Below are 24,773 nucleotides of genomic sequence, written 5' to 3' on the forward strand. Positions count from 1 at the left end.
AAGCGTTAGTCGCCTACAGCCCCATAAATCTGGAAACATAAGTGTCCACAGGCTTTGACGTTTCCTCAGGTTTGCTGATGTCTGTGTACAGATTTTTAAGAGCTGTGATTTTAGACTGACACCAAAGATCTGTGAATCAACCCAGAGCAGCAATAATTTCCATGCATTACCCTACAGCTCCACTCCTCCATCTCACCATGCTGGTGATTTCCTACCACAGTTTGTATTATAGTCTTTAAATGTAAACGCCACAGTAAGCTTAAGAGTACTTTAAGGGCAAAACAAAAAAATAAGAGGTTTTGGATCTTGTTATTCCCAGTCATCATTATTGTAGAAAATGTTGGACCGCATCCAATTCTCAATTAACAATGTTCAACATGTACAGACTCCGCAATGTTCTCCGTACCTTTTGCTAGACATCTGGTTACAAGGATGAGCTATACCCTGTGTGTTACGCTTGTTATATTTAGAACAGCAAGCAGCCATCATACTCACAACGAAGGTATCTTCTACTTTGGCAATTCCTTTTCCAAAGATTGTCCCTAGTTGATCTCCAACACCAGCCAAGAGAAAACCAAAGAGAGGAATTCCCAGTAAGGCATAGATGATACAGAATATCTTTCCACCTTGTGTGCGTGGGGAGATGTTTCCAAAGCCTAAATTACAAACAACTTGAGATGTTTAAAAAGAAATTACATATATTACACTATACATTTTAAAAGGACTGTAGGAACAGAACAGTTGCAAACAGGTCCTACTAGGTTAACCATGTGATACAGTAAACATTGTGGAAAAATCAAAAAAATGTGTTGTATAATCCTCTTTGAACTAAACTAAAGTGTTGTGCTTTTTTTTTTTTAATATTGTATACATAGTATGGAGAAGAAAAACTTTCATTAGAGAAATAAATCATATGTTTTTATATATACACATATACCCTTATAAATTACAACTTTCCACATTTAACACATGTAGTTAATACGAATTGGTTAACTTGTGTTTTAGCCTCTGTTTTCTGGAAACATCTATTACTGGACTTGTAATTTCCAGACTGCATTACTCTAAAACGAGATACAATTTTTGGGTGCGCTGTGCTTCAGAGCAAAGCAGCCTGAAAGAAACCATTTGGATGAGCAAAATAGGAACCTCTAAATTCAATGGAAGTGCTTACACTCATTATTAAAGCCTCAGGTTCTTTCACTGTTGCGAACAGAGCTTCGAGAGACAGTTTACAGCTCAGGGCTCTCCTCCATTTGAGAAGTGAAATAATTTTCACTGACTTGTGAAAAAACACCCTTGATATGCCCATGATACCTCCATTGCTGCTGTTTTACTTTAAATAGAAATCCCAAAATATGAAGACCTTAGACACCACTATCTTTGAAATGCCCTCAAGTGTATCTCCAGGATTGATGTTTAAATGATATGTTCAAGGTCGCGCTGTTTCATGAGCATCAGTCCTCATTTTAATTCTTTTTTTTTTTTTTCTCCAAAGCACCACTGAAGTTTTGGGGGAGCAGCAGGGCAGTAGTAATAACACATCAGTATTTTTGATATTTCACTTTTCAGCACAACAATGTGCACTTTGAAGGAGGCCAGAGGGAGAACTTTTCAGAAAAATGGGATTATTTTACATGGAGAAATTAAGCAAAAGCTTTTAAAGAAATTAGCATTGTTGTAGAAAAGATATCTTCTGAATAAAAAGCAAAATATTTTAGCAAGTCATTGAGACATTTGTTTCTCAGTTTATCTTTAATATTAAAATTGTGTATAAGAGATACTTTTCATATAAACACATGAAACATTCAATGAATATCCCATTTTCCTTTGAAAAAGCTGACAAAATTTATCAGCTCTATCAAGAACATGCTCATATTTTGTTTTTTGAAATAGCTTAGTATTCATGCACACCAACCACAAGCTTCTACAAAGCAAAGCACTTTTAATGAATATCTCACCAATTTATAAGATTTTTTTTAACTATTTTGAGCATATTGGTTTAATATGTATTTTCTTCATAAAATATATTTGTATTACCTTAATTTTTCATTCTTCTGTTATGCAGGTAAGCTAAACCAAAGCTGTGTCAAAACTTTTTTCTTTCAGTACACAGGAGACCTACCCCTCACTCAACTTAAACAAAAAATAAAACACATTTGGAATATATTTTACTCCTAGATATTTTACTTCAATCTCTGTTTAGAAATAGTAATCAAGAGAACAATAAATGCAACGTTACAATAGAGTTTAGTTAGGTTAAAAACAAAAAACTGAGAAAAAAAGATGTCGATACTAAAATTTTCCCAAAATGCTAACTAATACAGCCTCTCAAATTAAATATAAGGGTCAAAATTACAGGAAACATCATCAATTGCAAGTTGTGGAGTCCTCCACCTTTGTAAATCTTCCCTGCAGTAATATCAGGCATGAAAAGAGCCTGACTCAGTCAAGTGGAATAAAGTCAGAGTGCCTTTAGTCTAACCTAGCATTCCTCCCTAACTTGGAGCCAGAGCTAAAATTACTGATTATTATAACTCAGGAAATTTCAGCTCCACTGAGTTCACTCTGTGCCTTCATGCACCAAGCAGGAAAGACCCTTGAGTTTTAAAATAAAATTAGCTCATCACCAACCAAAAAGAGACAAACAGATCCAAGCTACTCTGTTTTCATAAATATCTCTGTTTATGCAGCAACAGGAGCTTGAATAGCTGCCAGGGTGTAATTCCTGCAGGGTCTTAATGCAATTCAGAACCTGAGTCTGGATACACCAGATTTATAAAACTGATATTGGGGGATTTGGAAATAGCTCTTCCTTTTCTTGGTTTAAGAACTGTATTCACTAGCTCCACAAAAGTTATAGCGTAATAGTGACAAAATACCAGCCCAGTGAAGCACAAGCCAAGGAGGCAATTTTCTTACTTTACTTCATAAAGCAAACTGGCAGTTTCCTTGCATCCCACAGCTATTACAGAGATGATTGCTGCTGTGGCATACTTCTCATCTGCTGCTAATCGGTACGAGAACAAGAAGTTCACATTCAGCTCTATGCATTCTTGCTCTAAATCACAAGCATATTTTGCTTCAGAAAGGGATGGGGCCTCTTTTTTTTTCTACCCTGAAACTGCTGCTTTTCATCAAAAAGCAAATTGTTGTTTTTTGATGAAAAACGACAAATGCTTTTCTTCCATAAACGACATAAAGAAGGTCTAGTATTATTAGTTATACCTCAAAAAAACTCACAAACACATTGCTGGAAAAAAATAACACTCCAGCAGGCAGTACAGTTTATCTCTGGCCAGATGCTCACTACACACAGTACAAGCCATGGCACTGTCATGACAGGACATGTGCTTCAGTGAACTGATCCGCCAAGGGGTTTCCATCACACATTAATCATATTTCCTGGAGTGTCATGTTTCATAACAGTCTGCTGCCACACACCGCAGCCTACTTCACGAGTTACACAAATTGTCCTTACATCCTACTCTCTCGGTTTCTTCAGCAAAAAGCTAATCCATCATTTATGTAATGGGAGAGGAAACATATTTATATTTCATACGGTTGTTGTAATTCCTGAGGGCTTTGTCTCAGAAAAAAAGTATTATTCCTTTCTTAGGAAAATCAGCAGAATGCTGCTGCTGAGTAAAACCAAAGGAAATCTTCACTTCAGGCACTGGGTCATGGGACAGCCACCACGTACCCAGCACCTCCCCTCCCTGCACAGGGCAGGAGCAGCACAGAACGAAGTTTATCTTGCAGAAGGGATCAGCTTCACCCAAGGTAACGTCAGTACCATTTGCAGGCTGCCCTTCCCCAATGCCCCCCCTCACTTTCCTTCCATAACCAGGAGCACAATTTGCCTCCTAGTTTCACCGAATCCCTTTCATGTCTTGCTAAATGCCTAGCATGCCTTTAACACCCAAGGGATTTTGTGCGTTTAGAATATGTTGTCTCTGACAAGCAGCTGTGGACAAGAAATGCATTTTAAAAGGAGCTTGCCGAATGCCTACGTGAATAAAGAATAAAAGTCCGTAGTAAATACATTGCAACTAATTGCTCCATTCACCAAAATAACATTCTATGGTTTCAGCTCCACAACTCTTACCGCCCCCAAGATTCAAATGAGGGATTGCTTTTGGGAACCTCAAGAGAGACTTGATGGGATATATTTTTTTTTCCTCGTGTCCTCTCTTTTTAGATACACTTCAAGGATGAAGATGTCTAAAGATGTCTAACTTTTCTATCTGGAACAGATGGAATATTGAGTAGAAATTAGTAACTTTGTGCTAACTTCAAGGGCATTATTGGTTTTGAGCAAAACAGAAAGTATTTGAAGATTTTTTTCCTGTGAGAGACAATAGTTTATATCTCTCACAAATCGACAAGAGACACTTTTGTTCAGGTCTAGAAATCAGACTGTCTTTGCATTCAAGCCTTCATTAAAAGGAAGACTGGCAATTGGTTTCAAAAGAAAAGATCCTTTTGCTTTCTGGTTCACTGGGATCTCGTTCTTTCAGAAAGCTCCTTTAGATCCCCATTTTCAATGCAGAGATAGAAGAACAGAGACTCCAAATGAATATACCTTAATGGAGGATTCCTGGGCAAAGAAGGGCATCTACTGAAAGTAGCTGGCTGCAATTAAGCATTTCTTATGTGAGAGATTACAGGTGCTTTTGGGAGTTCTAGGACTACATTTTACTTGCAAAATTGACTGGAAAAGTGTCACCACTTATGTTTCATTAGTATCAAATAGCTCAAGTGGGATTGAAAGGTCTGGGGAAGGTTTTAAACATTTTCTTTCCAAACAAGAAAATGTATATTCAAAAGCAAGTAAATATTTTCCCATTGTTTTTGACATCTCAGATTACACAAGACATCATTCACCAGGTAGCAAACAGTGAGAATGATACAGAAATAATGTCACATATTTTGAGATATGAGAAACTCCTCTCAGCCATAAGGTTGGCTACATGGGCAATCCATGCAACAGGTTAATACTGAAAGACAAACTCCATGGTGAACATGCACATCCTTAATTACATGAACACGGACTACAGAAACCTGATACTGAGAAGACTGTACAGACTCTGAGAAGATGCTGAGCTCCTTGCTGCTGAACCAAGAGGGCAGATCCAGACGACCTGGCTGCCATGCCCTCAGCTTAAGCTGCCTGGTGGCTGCGCCTGGCTCCCGTGCAACGGGTGGTGATATTGCCGTAGGTCTGCATCCAGCTGGACTATGCGGCTCGATTACAGTGATTACCCTTTTCAAAGGGTGAATGTGTGTTTTGATACTGAATGTCATATTGATTTTAAGAGATCAAAAGATGCTTTTTTCAGGATCTAAGGAGCTATCTGATGAAATCTTTATGAAAGGTACCTCGTTGAATTTCTAGTAGCTGTGTTTTTTTTTTTTTATTTTGTATTTTCCCCCTGTTTAGAGTGCCATTCAGGCTCCAGAGATTAGCATCTAAACATATGCCAGAGTGTCAGTGCCAGGACAAAGATGTGCACTTATTCATAGATAGGTATATCTTTTAGCAGAAATAATGGTCATATGTGAGCATATTCAAACAAGAAGGTATTGCAAGTACCCACACTGTCTCTGTGGAAATCTCTCCATATACTGCAGAAAATTTAAGACTGGCACCTTCTTGTTCACTGTGTGGTAACTACTGTATTTTTACACCGATCCTATTTCCTTTCTTCCTTCTAACTCTGCCCTGCTCTCCAAAATATGATACACTGGTGTATGCCCATGTCATACACGTGTATATTTACAAAGATGTATATCACATTTTTTATGACCTTGGTAAGTATTGTGTAAGAGAATTTTCAGTCTCCCATGTATATATCTTTATATACAACATCTTTAGGTAGCTAGAAAATTGATGTTCCCCCTTTTCATAAGCAGGTAACTGAAGCACAAAAAAGTCCAAAATCCTCCATAGCATTTAGGTCCCTAATTCACACTGAATCTGTGGATGAGGACAAAGCAATGACTCTACAGTGACCCCAAACTAAGGAAAGTTTAGCATCTAAAATCTGAGAACCTTCACCGAACTTGTTCAAGGTGGACCAGATATCTGTTTGTGAATATGTGCAGCTATGGCCTCTCCTTTGTGCTGGACACAGGCACACATGCACGCACATATTCAAGAGCACAGTGCAAAGTAATCTGAAGGCTGGATATAGACAAAGACTACTTGTAAGTATGAACGCTTGATTGAATGGGATATTAATACACTTGAATAAAAACGTGATGTTTCTATGTTACATACATACATAAATTCCAACAAATGCACGTACAGGTTACTGTGTCTTAGAGCCACTGCTCACAAGCTGTTGCCTGTGGATTCTGTTCGGAGCATGCAGCTAGCTCTCCTCCAAGTTAATTTTCCACACTGAAAATGAAATACTTTTGTATGCACATAGTTGATGAAGTCACAATCTGGATCCCACTGAAGGAAGCACCCAGTGCAATAACAAAGAGGTGCAGGTACTTCTGTTTTAAACTGTGGTCTGTTATAAAACCTCAAATCCATCTTACATGAGTTAGGCATAAATTTATTCACTGGTCACTATAGCTCCTAGAAGCCTGTTCTTTGAATAGCTATAGCCAGTGATTTGGGAAGGATGTTGTCACATGGTACTGTTATTTCCTTAATATCAGCGTTCAGCACAGCTCTCCTTTTGGTATTATTGGATTCCAACCTACAAATTTTGACTTTTAGCACTAGTCCATGATTCTGTGTCACAACAATATCAATCTATCATTTTGAAGGTTCTAATGTTCTGGCTCAAGCCTGGAAAAAAAAATTGGAAAAGAATCTCCATTACCTTTAAAACTATGAAAAAGAACAGGAAAACCTAGACTGACATTAATAAAAATGTGCAATATTCAAGAATTGACAAAACAGAAGCTAATCTCCTTTCGGTGATTTCTTTTCATCTGCTTTCTGTGGGAACAGTAATCAAATCAATAAAACTTGAGAACAGGCTATAAGTATTCAAAGGAAGCAAGTTTCTTTCGAGTCAAAGTGCTATGCTAGGGAGCCGAAGGAGCATTGTAAGCAAAGTCTCAGCGTTATGAACGCAGAAGCTGCTGCCATATTCAGTAATACATACAGTTGCTAAGGCAATTTCTGAAGGAACTGGGTAATAATTGTTAAAAGCCTTTTAAAAGCTTAAACATCAGTTCAGATAGCTCTGCCCCCGGTACAGGTTCCTTATTCATTCAGCTGTCACTTTGCCCAAAGACTTTTGTCCCTTTTCCAATTGATTCTTTTTTTTCCTTCTTTTTTTTTTTGTAGTCTGTGTTATAATTTGGACCTTTTTTACCTCTAATTCTTATTTGAGTAAAATTGAATCAGCTCCAAAAGCCCAAATTCCCACTTGTGTTTTTTTTGTTGTTGTCTGCTTTTCCTTCAGGTGAGATTGCTCCATGGGAATAATGTGACTAACACAACTGGCAAAAATAATAATGTACTTTAAAGAAAAAAGTTAATAGTTCACAATACCGTGGAAGTTTTACTACCCACATTTTCTTATCAAGTGTAGACACAGCAAATGTGATAAAATGACACTCATTCTGCACTAAAGTCATCAGAAATATCAATGTATTGATAAAATACGTTGACACAGGTGATCCACAGAAAAACAAAAACTGGATTTTTAGATGTACTGACAAAATTATAAGTAGATAAGTAAGTTTCTGCCACTAACTTTAACGGAAGTCTGAAATACATTTTTTTCCTAGAGCTTGAAGCTTTTCTTTAATAACTTTCCTTTTTGTTTCCTACAAGTAGCATGGCAAAAACACGTACAAGTTAAGGACAACAGCAAATATACATCAATAAATGAAGAACTAAAATATGTAAAGTCTCCACCACTTGCCCTGCCTCTCCAGGAGCATTGCTGTTCCCCATGGTGAGACCATCCAGTTTCTCTGGTGGAACTGGCTCTGTGCCACCAGTTTTCAGCACAGATATTCTGCAATCCCACACTGATTTCAGCGAAATCACATATTCAAGATAAGACCTAAAAATCCCACAATCCTACATTTGACAGACTCTGAGCTTGGACCCTATTCAGCTGATACAGCTGGCCACAATGAATGCTGAAGGTTGACTTAGTAGATAAGTTGCAAATTGGTTTGTAGGTTTAAACTGTTCTTCAGACAACCTTTTTCACCTTAACAGAGGTTTCACAAGTTCAGTGTTCAAAAACACAAATATTTTGCAATTTTAATTCTGACAGAAAAGAAAGACGAGGCATATCTCCTATGTTTATTGTTGGTTATAAACTACAATTACACAGCTCACATATCCAGATCCCTTGCTCTGAGTCACAGAGAGGCGGAGAAATTCTGGGGAAGGGCAAGCAGGCTGGAGGAGATGGGAGTGACACTGATAGTAAGGGGAAAATCCTCTATTGCTCATTTATCTAACTACACCATTGCTTAATCTTAGTAAGGCAGGCAGAAAGAAGGGCTCTTCAAGATAAAAGGTTAAAATATCTACATACATACATGTAAAGCATACCTATATAGATAGATAAATGTTATTTTGCTAAGCATCAAATAACTGTTATTAATACAAATGCCTTGACACAGATAGCTCTAACATATACCAGTGTAGTAAGAAAAAAATTCCTCAAAAGAGCTAAGGTTAAAAAAAGAACATTATCAAATTTCTAAAAGACTAAATATTTTAATTCATAGAATTACTTTAAAAAAGACGTTTTTGTCACTGTGTCTCACCATCAGGTGTCTGAAAGTGTGAGGTTATTTGTCCTTTGTTTTTCCATTCCCTCAAGCAATCTTTATAATCAGTACTAATATTCAAATGTTAAAAAAAACACAACGTAAAAAGGATCCACCATGCATAAGTAACTTCTACTGACTTCACATTTTAGCTTCTAGCTACTTATAGGCTGTATTCCTGATTCAGCAAAGTAAGCATGTGCTAAACTTTAAGAATACCTTTAAATTTATCTCTATTCAGCAAGCATTTAAATATTCACACTGTCAGCATATACACCTGTGAAGTTGGACAAATATATATATATTTTATCAAATGAAATTCTTAACAGATTTTTAATTGATTTTCAACAGTGTCGTGATGTGGCAGAAATCAATTCTGGAAATCATGCTGTCACAAGTTCTCTAATTTCCCAGAATTTCACACTGCATATCAAAAAACTCTTTTGTTATAATGTCATTATCCTGGCAATTGAAGAAAGTGCAATTACAAGACTGCAAAAATATTTAAAATCCTTCAAAGGAGCAAAGACTAATTTTCTTCTTCCATAGCTTGCAATTTTTAGAGACCTTAAGCTATGCAGGTGTGGGTTTTTTCTTCTGCAGTGAAAAAACTTCTGCAGAGCCTTCTGCTCTTTTTCTTAGAGTAGAAGGCAGAGGAATCTGAGAATTCTGTGGCTCACCAGCATCCTACCAACCCCCAGATTAATTCCATGTCTTCTCCGAAGCCACTCAGTAAGCTAGCACAGTGGAGAGTCTCATGTAATTCTTTGGAAAAGAGAGAAGTCCAAAGGTGGGGAAATGTTGAAAAGAATAAAGATAAATTTATCAAAAAAGTTTGCACTTCTAACCAAAAGTTCCTAATAGAACAATAATTTCATAGAAAACCACTCTGAAGATGTAAACTGATAAAAATATATTTATCAGGCAGTGTCAAATAAACTCCGAAGTTTGCATTTTTAGCACAGAAATATTTTGTTTCCATGCCCAGCTTGTTTTTGAAAGAAGCTGATGTCACTTGCATTGGACAGGAATTTCAGCCAGTAGTAAAAATCGTGAGCAATCATTTCCTTCCCAACTTACTTTTAAATACATAGGCTGTGATGTTTCTTTAATATGAAATGAGGGGAGTCTTTCAGAATCTCTAATCATATAGCCTGCACCTAGCAAAAAAATTGAAAATGGGACAGAATACTTCATGAGACAGAACACTGCTTTTAGTTAAATGTCTTAAATTTTTGTAATAATATATTTCAGTTCAAATTTGGGAAAGAAACACTAAAATAAATACATATAAAAACCAACCACATGTAAAAATATTTCTCAAACATTATTTAATTTTTTCTCCTACCACCCAAAACCCTGGGCTGGAATATGAACAGCTACTGTACACTGCACTGACTCCATAAACAAAGTTCTTTGAGTCTTGCTTGGTCTATGGGATCTGAATTAGCTCCTGAAATCAGGTGTGATCAGTTGTAATACAATCTCAGACCAAACACATCAGCTAAACCTCTCCAGAAATTGAAGGGGGTGAAAATTTGTTGTAAAAGTGGGGGAAGTTATTTATGACTTATTTTCTTGTGTAAACAGATCCCATATTTTAAGGGTGAAAAACTCTAAGTTATTTATTTATTAAATAAAAGGAAAATCAAATGGAAAATAGCTCGAGAACTTAGCTAAAAGAGATCATCAGCTCAGATGTATAGTGCTCTTCTCCCTCACAGCTGCAAGGCATAAGGCACAATCTTCTTCCACAGCCTTCCCAAAATGCCTCCAGTTATTCTCTGACCTTGGTCTCCACAAGCTAGGAGGAGCTATAAGCCTTATGTCTTATTTAAATCCAGACTACATATGGGTATTTTACACCCTGCAGGGTCAAGCCCTTTGGTTTCTCCATCCTTTGGTGTCCACCAACCCATATGAAAGCTCAAGATGACTCAGGAAAGATACAGAAAAAAATGAAGTCCTGGAGTGCATTACTGCTGCCAAACAATAAAGTGGAGCTGGAAAAGGAAAGAGGCATCACTTTGGGGATCACATATTACTGTCATTCAGTATAAATAAAAGTTTCAGATTTAATGGATTCAGGTTTGATCTAGTTCCTACTTTGGGCAAGCCTCTTCACCCATAAGTCAGTTTTAAAACACAGAAGCATCAATTTACTTTTTTTTCTTGTCTCCTCTTAAGTGTCAGTACGTCTTGTAAAAGCAACATCTCCCTTTTCTTCAAAGGCACGATACGTCTTTGAACTGAACAAGGAAAACCATTTCGTGAATAAAATAATACTGTGTTTCTCCCTATAAAACTTTAAAGCCTATAGAGATATGAACAGCACAGCAGCTATGCAATCTAAGGACAGTAAATCCTAATGACTTTTAATAGCACTGCTGGTATGAGAAAAAGTTACTTACATTAGAGTATATCCTATGACATTATTAAACCTTAAAAAAATCAAAGAAGTAAGGTGGAGGTAGAGGAGTAATATTTTTAACAGTATTTCTGCAGATAACATGGATTGATTTTTTCTATTTTTATTATAGCACTCAAATGCATTGCAAAAAAGAACAACTCTTGGCCTCACTAAAGGTCCACACTACTCCATTACTACTAGAAATAAGCAAATAATAGCTCAGACTCATCTTTAATTGTAGGAAAAGTTTCATTAATGTTTTAGTTGCTGTGAATTCCATTATTAGTCACTCCAGTTTGAAACAGCAAATTTTCATGGAATCTAAAATTCCTTCTGCTATGTTTGAGGAAAAAATCCTGTACTGAAAAATAAACCTACATTAATTATATTTAAATTTATTTTCTAATATGATATTTGTCAGAAAATTTTTAGACTTCTATTATTCTGCATCAGTGTTCATGAGCAGTCTTTGGAGATCTGAATCAGTGTCTTTTAGAACACTTAAATAATTTACATATATAGCTTTTGTTCACACGATTATTTAGTAAATTACTGGTGTTTGCAAGCATTTCCATCCTGAACAAGTATTTGTGATTATTCCACGTATTATCCTGATGGGATAACGTGAAAACCCAGAAAAGTATCTAGGTTAATACAAGAGTATTACTCATCATACGTTTGTCTATTCCTTCCAAAGGTTTCCTTATTTATTTAGGAATATATGAACCTGAAGAACCACAACAACATAACCAAAACTATTGATGCTGAAGAGTTTATAGCAAGAGAAATGCTGCATAACAGTTTCTTCATTTTTTTTTGATAAATAGTAACAGCTAGTAAGTATGTTTGCAGAAACGTGCAGAACCACCACAAACTTGGAAACAAAGCATAGAATAAATAAATGCACTTTTCCCTGATCTATATTCCTTACTTTTCATTTATTCTGAATGAGGAAACTAGAGTAAGTAGTTTGTGTCCAAATATGGACACAAAAAAAAATCTTTTTTAATTTCATATAGAATTCTGCAAAAGTTAGCACTCATAAAATATATCGTAGCTCCAACTGCTTCTGCTAGCAGGATCTCATTTCCTAAAGCAACCAGAGTGAAACCTAACTTGGAAATCAAGGAAAGTTTTTTGAAAAGTCCATTTAAACAGTCTAAATTCATTTGTTTCCACTACAATTAGCTAATTCCACTACACACTATTCATTCAAAAAAGCACCATAATCCTCCAATTGTAACAAACTAATTACTTGTTACAAAGTTAATTATTATTAACTGAAGTCTAAAGATTGTCTTGCTTTAACCAGGACCTCTTTCCCAGGACTAGAAACACTTGTGAGAGCAATCTGTGTCAGTTTGCTGTGTCACAGCTTCATCTGTAGGCACAAAAATGGAAAATAAATTGCTTGTTGCTATTCTGTTTTTCCAGCATAGTTTTGTGACTAGTGAGAAAAAGAACTATCACATGAATTCTTTGTTTACACAGACCATGAACAGATGAAAGTTATCATATGTCTATCCATGTCACCAAAGACTCAAAGTCTTGTGAGTCTTCTTTAAGCGATCATGTACAAATGTGATGTTATTTTATCATCCAGCATACTAACACAAACAAATCTTTAGAACTCTTAACCTGCCAATAATGAAATCCCCACTGCATCCCAGGTATTAAAGCTGTAGTCAAAAGAACTTATACACCAGCTATTTTTTCCACACAAAAAAAGACCATAAGATTAGCTGCCTGTGTTTCTGTGATCCAACATACATCAGCTCCAACAAAAAGGATGAAACTCTAGGACCTAGGGAGTTTCCATACTATAGTTCCTGAAATCAGTATAAAGTATTTTAGCATTCTGAGCATAACAGAAAATGCATTGCCACCACTCAGACAGCAAGAATTATAAATCAATGAATGACACTCACTGTTCTTCCAGATGGAACTGTTGACAATTTAGGTTATTTAGTAGCTAAATACTACAGCACTACATACATTAGAATGTATTAAAATGATAAATAGACTATAAATGTTTTTAAAACAGTTCTATGCAAGTTGAGCTTCCTCTTAGTTGTACAGTTTAGAATGGCAAAAACAGATGAAAGGTTTCAACAGAAATAACTTCTTAATGAAATGCCTATAGGTGAAACTCATTCTCAAAAGAAATACCATTCCCAATTGCATTTTCCTAGTAGAATGAAGTGTTTATGCATGCATTCTAGAGGAAGTCACAGAAGTAGAGTTGAGTGAGCCAATGCTCTCTCTGATTGAGATAACCATTAGGAACATACGTAGGGTTGGGGCTCTCATGCAGTCAGGCTCAGGAAACACAGAATGCACAAATATTCTACATAATTGTAACCTATTCTTTCTGTGCCACCTATTACACTCATGTAATATAGTAACAAAATAATTAATTAGCTGCAACAGATGTGTCTTCACTTCTTGTTACTCACTTCAAGAAAATTACTCCAGACAATGGTACTAAACGTAATTGCTCCAGTAATACAATAACTGTTACTTTTATGGATTCATGTTAGTGTGCTTATTTAGTTAAAGAAACACCATTCCAAAAAGATACTAAGACTAAGCTTAAACACTTCTGCCTTTAGGATCCACACATATTGTGCAAAATGCACACAAAAGCAATGAATGTAGACAAGATCATGACTCCGCACACCAAGAGATGGTCTCATACATGTCGAATTGAAAAAAATAGAATTTTAATCAGATTTTAAAAGCAGGATCCTCAACACAGGTAGATAATAGTGCATGGATATCATACAATGCTGTTCATGAAACATATGGATCACCTTCCTATCTTGAGAAGATTTTCCCAGTTAAAAAGTACCAATTCTGAGAATAACCATAAGTACAATACTATCACAACTTAGTACAGATATTCTCAAAGGTAAATTATTTTCCTTGTGATAAGTATATTTTCAGATATGTGCATGAACAATAAAAAAAGAAAAAAGGACCATTTTAACTACATATTTTGCAGGTTACATTGATCCATAAAATTACAAAATATGTAATGCCAATCCAATTTTCCTCCCAGCAAAGAGCACACTGTGAACTGGAAATAGCTGTGTTCAATATTATAGAGAGAATAATTGGCTCTGCATACCACAATTCTTTCCCTGCACATCTTTAAAAAAAGAATTCTACTGCATATGACTAAGCCACTCGATGCTACTTCTTCCATTCTGAACAATAGCCTCCAGATGCTCATTTTCATCTATCAGAAGAACTGCAAAAAAAAAGAACTGTAAATCTGATGTCTGCAGTGGAGAAATCCAATCTGTCCTTAACAGATGCTGGCATGGAGTTTTTCAGTGAAACCTCTTTTCAGCTGAAAACCACATTGGTGCCTCAGCTGTGTCATACAGCCCTCTGCTCATAAACCACTGGTAAACACTACAGAGCTCTAATAAATATCTAGTGCATGACCAGCCTTTTCTGCAGTACTATTATCATAATTTCAATGAACTGATAATCCAGAAACTTGAACACTCAAAGTGACCACTCAATTGAACAATTTAGCCTTGGAAATACACGTAGTTGATGTTACACAAATGTTGATGATGTTACACATACAAATATCCTCAGAACAGGAAGTTTTCTCTAATCATATCTTCTTTGCATACTACAACATCTAGCCAGCAACAACAACAAGAACAGAAGAGAAATGTGTTTTTCTTATTAGGCATTGGTATTTTAGGATGCAGGTCTACCTGTAACAGGGATGAAAGATGTGGGAAACCTGTGTGAGTGAGAAAGGAGTGAAGAATGTCCAAGTCAAATGTTTAGGATTGGACAAAAAAGTTGCACACTCCTCAAAGTGGCTAATGTTTCTCTTTAATTGTCTCCCTCCTTTCAACCCCTACCAGTCTCAAGCTGATTTGCAAATAAAGATCTCCTTGCAAAAATATTGTCATACATTTGTTTAGCTTAATGTATGAACAGTTCAGTAGAGCTCCAAACTAGATATATACTCTGGCCTTTGGACAGTCCTGTAATAAAATTAATTAAGAATGTAAGTAATAACACTTCTTCCCCTAAGAGTGCTGATGAACAAAACCAGCAATTTTAAATTCCTCCATGTTTTTCATGCTCAAGAAAGAAAATTGGACACTCCGCTCCTCTTCCTCAAGGAGGCCACACCAAATGCATCTCTTTTTTCATTGTTTTTCTAGAAGGCACAAAGGACAGTCCTGGGTCACTCACCCTCCCATGATTTTACCATCAACATTTCTGTTTCTGGCTTCAGCTACCACCACCCTTGTGCCACGTGTTATTACCTAACATGAAAGGAGAAACAGCATCTTTTAGACAAGTGACAGGGGAAGACGTGGCTGAGGAGGCTTAAAAGAAGCGAGAATGCAAAGGGCAGACAAAACAGAGGCACAAGTTTTTCACCCAAGGTTAGTAAGTAAGCTTTCTTTCATGTGACCCCACTCTGCCTTCACAACACCATGCTCATACAGTGAAGCTTCTGCATGAACAAGAAGTTGTCAACATGCACTTACTTGTCAGCAGATATGGACAGTAGGTTCCCAGGTGAAGCCACGTAATGCTTGTTGAGATGCCAATACACATATGTATTTAAAAGACCATGATGCAAATACATGTGTAAACATACATTCATACCTTTATTTATTCTCTTACTGCACAAATAAGATGAATTTTTAAAAGTTTACTGCATACAGGTTTTATTATACAGTTCTTCCTAGCAAATGGCTGAGCCATGGTATTGTAGCCAAATACCAGGAAATCTCCATATTCTTACATACAAGACACATTCTGGAGGTCTTTTGCTGTTCCAGTGAAGTTATTTTAGTTCCCAATAGCTCTAAACAAGCTGGGATAAGTTGTGGGAACACCTGTGACTGCCCTACAACATAACATCTTGCTCACTCTTAGAGCAAGTGATGAAAAATCCCTGAAACCTGCCAATGCAGAAGTACCTTCATAGGTTGGCCTAGAAGCCTACCTGCGTTGTTAGCTGGGACAGCATATCCAGCACTCAAAGTACTACAAAGCTCTCAACTCAGCATTTCTGTACTACATCAAGTCATTGGCTTTAGTGGATAGCGTCTAAAATACAACAAACATGGGTAGCAACTGAGACATCGGTGAAGTACAAGATAGCTGATCACTGAATTCACATGCTTTATGGAGACTGAAAGCCTCTAACTCAACAGAAATATACAATTCCGATGAAAAATAGAATTTTTACATGTAAATGAAAGGACAAAGAGGGGCAGCAAGCATTGAGGCAGTATTAAGGTATACCCATCTAATACCTAAAAGAGAAAAATAGAATGGCACTGATTTGAAGAAACATTTAAGACTAACTTTGTTAGTTACTAAGAGTCACTTAGAGGTAGTTTCAGTAAAACTGCCTTTATATTGGATCCTGGCAGTATTCACCAGATTGAAGGTTTTTTTTTTTTAATATATTTTTTCTAATGTATTTATATTAATTTCTATTAATATTAAAGACTGACTCACAGGAAAAACAAAATGACATGAGTAGAGAAAGCATATACCACTAACACAGGGAAAAAAAAAGACTTTCCACAAGAGTGGAAAAATATGGGGCTTGACATCACTGAACTAGCAAATACCAAATCCACTGGCAACATCAAGCACAACTTGTCTTCTGCCCTCAACATCATCACTCCAACATCATCACTCCTCCACAAGAGTTCACCACACAAAAGTTCCTCACACTCTTGAAGTCAAGCATATACACGAGTGTTTGTAAACTTAGGACCTAATATTTTAACACATTATTTCACACGTATTTTTTTAAAATGTTCGTGGTTGGTTATGATTCCATCTGACTACTGTATAGATTTACTAGCTGTATGCATCAATATGGTCAAGTCTCCTTTTCTGCCTGGAATCTTCTGATTTTAATTTGCCTATAAATTTATTTGTGGCTTAGCATTTAGCCATAATGTCAATGACGGTTCCATATGCAATACATTATACATGACAAATTACTAGTCGCTGACAACTAGAATAGATCAAAAACTAAATGCTTTAAAAATGCTTCATGATAAAAAAGAAGCAACTCCGAATGGTGCCACCAACAATCTCAAAGCCCCATTCAGATGGCAGCTGCAGCCCTTCCTGTCAAGGTGTTCTGTTTGCTCTGTGGTTACTTTTCCAGGTGAGGTCAGGCAGAGGGTGGATAGAAAAGAAGCCAAGAAAAGCAGGTGGTGATGAACACAAGATGAAAAGGTTGCAAGAAAAAGGGAGAAATGGGGAATGTTAGAAAAACCAGTGAATACAGAATAAAGAGCACCCGCCTGAGCTTCCAGACAACTTAGAGAGAACATCCCAGCTTTGATGCTCATGGTAGGTGTCTCTTCTTCACAATTTCTCCAAAGGCCACGTGGCAGAGAGAGGCATAGCACATCCTCAGAGCTGGAACACACTTTGCACTATTCTGTGTCCAGTATTCCTTCATCAATAAAGCATTCACCATCCCAGCTGCTTTTCCAGCTTCCCCTGCTATGGTTATTTTGGTGCCAGTTAATAAGCAGATCTCTGTGGGAGCATTTCCATGGAGGTCTGCAAAGTTGCCATCCTGTCTCTGCATGACTACTTAGTGACATGCTGTTCTAACAAGCATCTGGTAGTCTTTCGCGTCTTCCAACAGCTTTCAATACCCCATTCCTCTATCCCAGCATTATAGAGATGTGCTCTAAGTAGAACACAAAAAATTATCTTTTGAAAAACCCTGAACTTTATGGGTGTATATGAGGATGAGAATAATATAGTTCTAACCTTACAGCCAGCACATGAACCATCTTACAATTGCAGGAGCGGTTGGCCAGCCAGTGATAAGCCACCATGATATTTATTACTCTTCTGAAACTCATCACAGCTTCTGTCCTCAGCAAAGGCATACTGCTCACTGCTGGCAGGGTGCTTGCATGGACAATGTTAGGTACAGATATATATGCACACGTCTGTCAAACATAGGAGTCAAAAAGCACCACAGTGTAAAACTACCAATTCAAAAAGTGTGAGCTCATTCATCTCTAAGTCTAATATAGAACTTCTTAATGATAACAAGACCTGAATATGGGTCTTATCACTTTGATGATGTGTTTTATTGCTAGTTCTAGGGGAAAGCTGTCCTGTTTCTTTCTCTGTTTCCCATCTTTATTGCCCTTCCATGGCTGCAGAGCACAGTACAAGGCTTGCTCAGCCAGCCAGAGTCTAAAGGGATGCCTCTGCTGTGGAAGCTGATGAAATACGAATAGATTTGATTGACAAATAATTTTGACTGCTTCATTGCATTTTATCAATCATCTCTAAATTTACTTTTTCTAAACCTGTTCTCTTGCTTTCAACATTTCATGAAAAGAAGGATTATTTCAAATTAGTCCCTGTAAATTACCACTCACAGAAAAATACTGGATAGCCACTAAGGTTGAGATGCCCTAAACATTAAACTTGGTTAAAAAAATGTTATGAGTGGCAGAGATGCGAGTCTGTCTACACTTACACTGACAGTGTTATACTTGATCATCATTTGTATGATGGTTCAGCAGCATACCATTCCAGAAATCTCATTTTTTAAATTAGGCAAGAATAATAAACACTTTTAAATGTTTTACTATGAGAGTGTGGACATGAGTCTCTGAATATCTGCAACATGGTTCAAACATTTCCTAGAAAGGCATAATAATAGTGCTTTTATGGTCACAATGACACAAGAACATAGTGGGATAAGGTGATAGGACAAGGTAACGACTGTTAGTAGAGTACCTGATAGAATTAGAAAAACAACAGTATTCAGGGTAAATGAGGCCTTCCTCTGCTATGCTCCAAAAGCGTATCTGTTCCAGCTGTTTTGAGTGGCTCTCGTAAGATACTCCCTTTCCCTACAAATCCTACCTCTTTTTACAGAAGAGTAATCACACATTACTGAATTCTACTCACTTTCATGAAACAAAAAGTTGAATTTAGGATTGTAAATTATCATTTCTATTATAAGATCTAATACCCAGTCTTGGAGCTTGATATATCTGCCAACTGCAGTTCCTGCAACCTCACCCTTCAAATGGAGAGCATGGTCCTTGGTCTCTGCAACATACTCATGTTCTTTCATACCAAAGAAATGTACTGTGTAAAGTTCCAGACAATTTTTTACTGTACCCTTGGACACAAGGTTCAGTTTTGCTTGCTCCAATAATGAATCTTTCCATGTAAAGATTTGTTGCTCCTGCAAATATGGCAACAAAAATAAATAAATATTTAAATATTTTGACCCATATACTAACCATAAATGAACTGTTTTAGTAGAAGGATACAGATATTTTTTCCCCTTCTTTCTGTTAGACCTACCAAAACCGCCCTATTGGTAATACCACAGCTTCAGAAGTTTATGTATTTCACATGACATCTTCAATCCCTGCATTTCAGCATCTTCATTCTCATCTAAGTCTATTTTGATATTAATATTCTTCTACTAACAATTGCTCAATTAATATGTGTGGATTTTTGACAACACCGATTAATATCTTCTTTAGTTATTGTTGCAGAACCACACTGGCTACTGCTCCTTTCATCCAATCATGAGAAAAGCACAGCTTGAAGATTGTGGAATTAAAAACACAGAACGAAGAGTACAGAATAATGACTGCTCCAAATCTTCACTGACTTATAGTAGATAAAGGGGACTACCAGTTTAACTGAATATCAAATCTGTATTTCATATTTGCAGACATGAAAATTCTGAAGAATTTAACAGCAATTACTAATTAGCAGTCAAAAGTTAAGAGAAGAGAAGGGTGATTATTTTGCATGCGATGCTTGCAAGTGCAGACTTAAAAGCTATTTACCAGGATGAACAATGTATTAATAAGAATCTGTCATAAGTCGTTACAAATTTATAGATCTCTCTTCACGTAGATAATCTACAAATCACCTTACAGCAAAATACAGTATTTCAGACAAATGCAAGACTAAATTACTTTTTTATGTAGCCTAAGAAAATACCACTTCAGGGCTCTATCGAAGCTCAGTAAATCCCATAATGAGACACCAAAAAATTAAAATTTCTCAGTCTTGACAGTGTATAATGGAGCAGTGAATTGGATAATGGACTCTTATTCTGGTAAGCACATTTTCTCTGGCCAGAGCTTAACCAGACAGTAGACAGACACATGGCCAGAGAGGTTCTCTGTTCTCAGGCTGCTGAATTACACTTTCCAATTACACAGTCCAACGCGTGGAGCAATGTTTACACCCCCTAGCATATCTCCTCTCACATTCACCATCCTTTCTTATATCAGGGAAAGGACAGAGCAAGTCGTAGAGCAGAAGTTTCTTTGCCTCCACCTGGAGCACTGCCACAGCTCTGGTGTCCTAGCACTAACCGAGTTCTAGCAAATATATTTCCCTGAAACCATTTCTCCAAACAGCTCTTAAGGTTGTCCACAAAAATGCTGCGTTTTGCAAACCTGTGTTTTTCTGATCAGAGTGAAGTTTCTCAATCTGTGGTATAATAAAAGCACAAATTGCTATCTTCAGATCAGTTCCAAGAGGAGAAAGGGTTTAACCAAGTAATGACACTGGTGGATTTCAAACAGCATTTGGTGACACCAGATATGTTTTAGCAAATTTATGTCCAAATCTAAAATTAGATTCAAGCTGCCAACAGGTCAAACTGCTATGATGTTAGAGTGGGTGCCAACAATATGTTACCAAAGAACTTTTTAAGCTATCAAAATTATGGATATTATTTCCTACGGGGAATAGCTCAAAGGCCATGGAGATATTACCTATTTAAAAAGCAAAGCTAGAGGCTCTAATGGTCTCTACCTTCACTCTCCCTTATTTAAGTAAAAGATCATCAAGTAAGATTAAAAGATTCACTACTACATTGAAAAACAGGTTTCAGTCTTCTTAAATTAGTCTGCTTTTTGAAACATTATTCAACTATCACATAAAATTAGATAAAGAATCTGTACTTCTAACTTACACAATCTCAGGGATCTTTGATATAGGAATTTTTCTTGATTCCAGAACTAAATTTAGCAATTTTAGCTGTATATTGTAAAACATGTCCTTAATGTGTCATCAATTAAACTGAGCAATACGGCTACGTGGGACACTCCACCATGGTGTTACTGCTGCTTCAAAAAGTTTGTGATCTAAATAAGCAAGACAGACATATGAGCAGAGCAGCAAAGGGATCCAAACAACGGATGGCAAGCACCATGCTGTTTCCTCAATCATTTGTTTGCTGTGATGGATCACACAGCAAAAATATTCAAAGGCCTGCAAACCAAGGTCATCCATCCATGGTTCCCCTGACAACTGTTTTGTGCCATATTACCCAAAGAATGCTGGTAAACCAACCAGGTCATGACTAACATATGACCCAATGATATAAATGATGAAAGTCTGCAAAAATTACAGGACAACAAATAATTCTCACTATGCCTAATTCTGGGAGTTGAGGAGGAAAAAATATATACTGAATTTGGATAAAAAGCAGCAGCAACTGTAGAAGAGCAAAAAGTTTCCTTCCAGTGCAGTCTTTTCAGATGGTGAAATTTTTTATGGGTTAACAAATTACTAAGACATAATAGAAACCATCTTTCGTTTTTTTTTTTGTTTCTATTTTTTTAAAAGAAAGCTTTCATGAACTAAAATAAGTTGTACAACTAATCCCAATGATAGAAAAGAGTTTGTCAGCCTGACAAGCAGCAAGTGGCACCAGGCTATTCCTGAGAAGTATTTAATTCAGATTACATGCCTGGAGAAAGGAAGAGAGATGAAAAAAATCTATATAGCAAGAGGTGATGACAGCAAGTAAATAATTATTCAGGAGTTGGAGTCTGGCCATCAGAGAGAAGAGAAAACCCAAGTGACGTGCCTAACCTTCTATTTGGTTGCAGTTTCAGGCATCTTCATGACATGCTGGGAGATAAGAAACACCAGCAATGTTTTCAAATAACGTCATCCTTAGCCAGATCGTCTTAACACTGGATACTTAAACATGTTTTATAGAAAAGAATAGCAAATTCTGTGAAAAAAAAGTAGCTACATTCAAAGCTTAAGAAAAACAGTTTTGATGGATTTTGCAAAGTATTTTAATTCCCAAGATTAGAACTATTTTTCCTACTCAGATTGCTTGATAACTTCTATTTATCTAAATATGAAATTAATACACCCATACCCACAGTAGCTGAGCATAGTGAATTACTGATTACAGACGGACAACTGGTTTTGAGTAAAGGTCACTGCAGGTGAGGGAGGCCTCACTGTGACCGTGATTACCATCAAATCCTGTTTGCCAAGTGAGACTTAAATTTACAGTTTGCGCGGTTGCTGTGAAACATTCACAGTAAAGATGTCTATATGAAGTAATTTCTTCTCTTTAATTATGCTTGGCTTTCTCCAGCCCCTGGGTAACAGTCCAGCAAAATACATCAGAATCCCACACAAGTGTTAGAAAAGCACATCTTTAGTGAAGCCACAATGGTGAAACTGTCTGTAGATTTGTCCCCACAAAACCAAAATGCCAAAGGTATACTCTTCTTAATATCAAAGAATACTGCTAGCTGTTTCTTTTACCAAAAAAAAAAAAACTAAAAATTTTAAAATATTTTAATGTTTAAAAAAAATTAAAACCACCAATCAAACTGCCTTAGTTAGAACTAAGAAGGTAGGTTAACTAGAAGGAGATTATGATATTCATCATCCTCATGTGCAAGCCCAGACTAAAATTTTAACTAACAGTACTCACACAAAAATGTCTCAAGAAAAAAAATACATACTTATATATCATATGTTTTACAGGCTAACAGTTCTACTCGCCCACATATTTATTTATTATTAGCTACTATGTAGAAGACAGCTGTCTTTCCCTTAGCCTACATCAGCCTTTTTCTTCCACACCTGGAAAAGCATTGAAGTATTCATTGGTCAAACTCAGCATGATCAAGACTCTTCTGTGCTGTCACCTAAACCTTGCATTCCATGAGTCCTTTTTACCACCCACTTTATTACCAAGTATCTGTTCCTCCCAAATGAAAAGAATGAAGTCATCAGAATATAACTTTGGTACTCGATTATACTTTCATTAGCGGTTTAAATCACTTTTCAAGACGTTTTATCCTCTTTATCTGAAAGATTGCACATGCAGATTATATGCATATTACTGTAGAAATAAAACTGTACTGCTGAAAAACACGGATTTTAAACCCACACTGAGATGTGAGCAAATCAAGCCTGCAGCACCCTGGAACTTCACTTGCAGTCACACCAACTGATGGAGATCTTGCCAAAAGTAGGTGAGATTTTCCAAAGTGCCAGAGGATGCGATACTGCAAAATACTTACTGGAAAAAAAAAAATAATAATAATAATTTCTTCTTTACCTACATTTCCACCTAGCTTTCCTTTTTTTTTTTTTTCCAGTTGTGGGTCAGAGGTTTTCTGTTGCTTGCCTTTTTTTTTTTTAATGGAACCAAGCTGCTAGCAATAATGAGAAATCTATGAAATACAGAGAGTTCTCAAAGTATAAAAAAGAAATGCTATTATAAAATGCTAATGGATATTCTCGTGCACTGTAGCGATACTTTAATGCTATTTTACACCCTAATGCCAGGGACACAACACATCAGATTTTATACTACCAGCATCTCCCTTCAAGAAACCTTTAAGCCATTCTAGGCTGTCAGTACAGCCTTCTTTTCATATTCTTTGAAATAAATAGATGTCTTTCCAATATCATTAAAAAAGAGCCCATCAGTTTAAGAAGTACTTTCTCATACCAGGTTATATGGACTGGATGCCTTAGATACTGTATGAGGTTTTTGAAAACAGGAACTGAAAAGCTTTTTGCAACTTCACAGAATCAAGTTCTATGTTCTGTGCTTCTACAGTTACAGCTAAAAAAAAAGTAGCCACAAAAAATCATAGGTGATCTTTACACTGTTTTACACAGGGAGGAATGCAATGAAACTGAACTTACATTTTAATGTAGCCTTGAAATAAAAAAAATGCAGTCTCAAATCCAATATAAACCTCACGTCCAGACAAGCAAGCAGTTGATAAAATACATGTGAATGTTAGACTCTTGTTTGCCAGTTCCTTGAACATAGTTTTAGGCACTTCTGCAGCATAGCTACCTTCCCCACCCAGATGCAGCCTGAGAATTTACCTCCTTGACGGTGCATTTGGCAAGCACACTGGTGAAAAGCTGGCTCAGGACTTCGGCAATAGTGATCAGAATGATACAGCCCAGATCACATTCATGCACTTGAGTGAAGTGGTAGCCAAGAGTCTATCCTAACCAACTGACCCTTTTCTTTCAGTGCAGCACTGGAATACCCAGACCCAGCTATTCCCTGACCACTCACCATTGCCCCACAACAACCAGCCAGAGTGCCAAGAGGTGCTCCTGGGGCTTGGCAGCAAATGATCAAGCAAAGCCTCCATGCAACATAAGCAAGCTTTTTCAGAGCTTAGTTTTCAGGATGAAAAACCACCATGGCCTACCACAGCCACCATGTCAATATGATTTAAAACAAAAAAACAAACAGAGGGAGACTTACAGT

At 36.7% G+C, this 24,773-nt stretch overlaps 1 protein-coding gene across 7 annotated transcripts in view; it reads right to left on the reverse strand.

Moving 5' to 3' along the window:
- KCNK2 (potassium two pore domain channel subfamily K member 2) overlaps window positions 1–24,773 on the reverse strand; it is a 161,955-nt gene that overhangs the window by 33,843 nt on the left and 103,339 nt on the right. For 4 of the 7 annotated variants that reach the window (XM_083832002.1, XM_083832001.1, XM_083832000.1 and 1 more), the window contains one exon: window positions 496–671. In XM_083832002.1, the coding sequence (XP_083688128.1) occupies window positions 496–671 (176 nt within the window). Of the gene's footprint in view, window positions 1–495; window positions 672–24,187; window positions 24,241–24,773 lie in introns of all 7 variants that reach the window. The other 3 variants (XM_083831999.1, XM_083832003.1, XM_083832004.1) reach the window with 2 other exon arrangements.

Source organism: Anser anser, assembly GCF_964211835.1.
Source record: "Anser anser genome assembly, chromosome: 3".
NCBI classification, from domain to species: Eukaryota; Metazoa; Chordata; class Aves; order Anseriformes; family Anatidae; genus Anser; species Anser anser.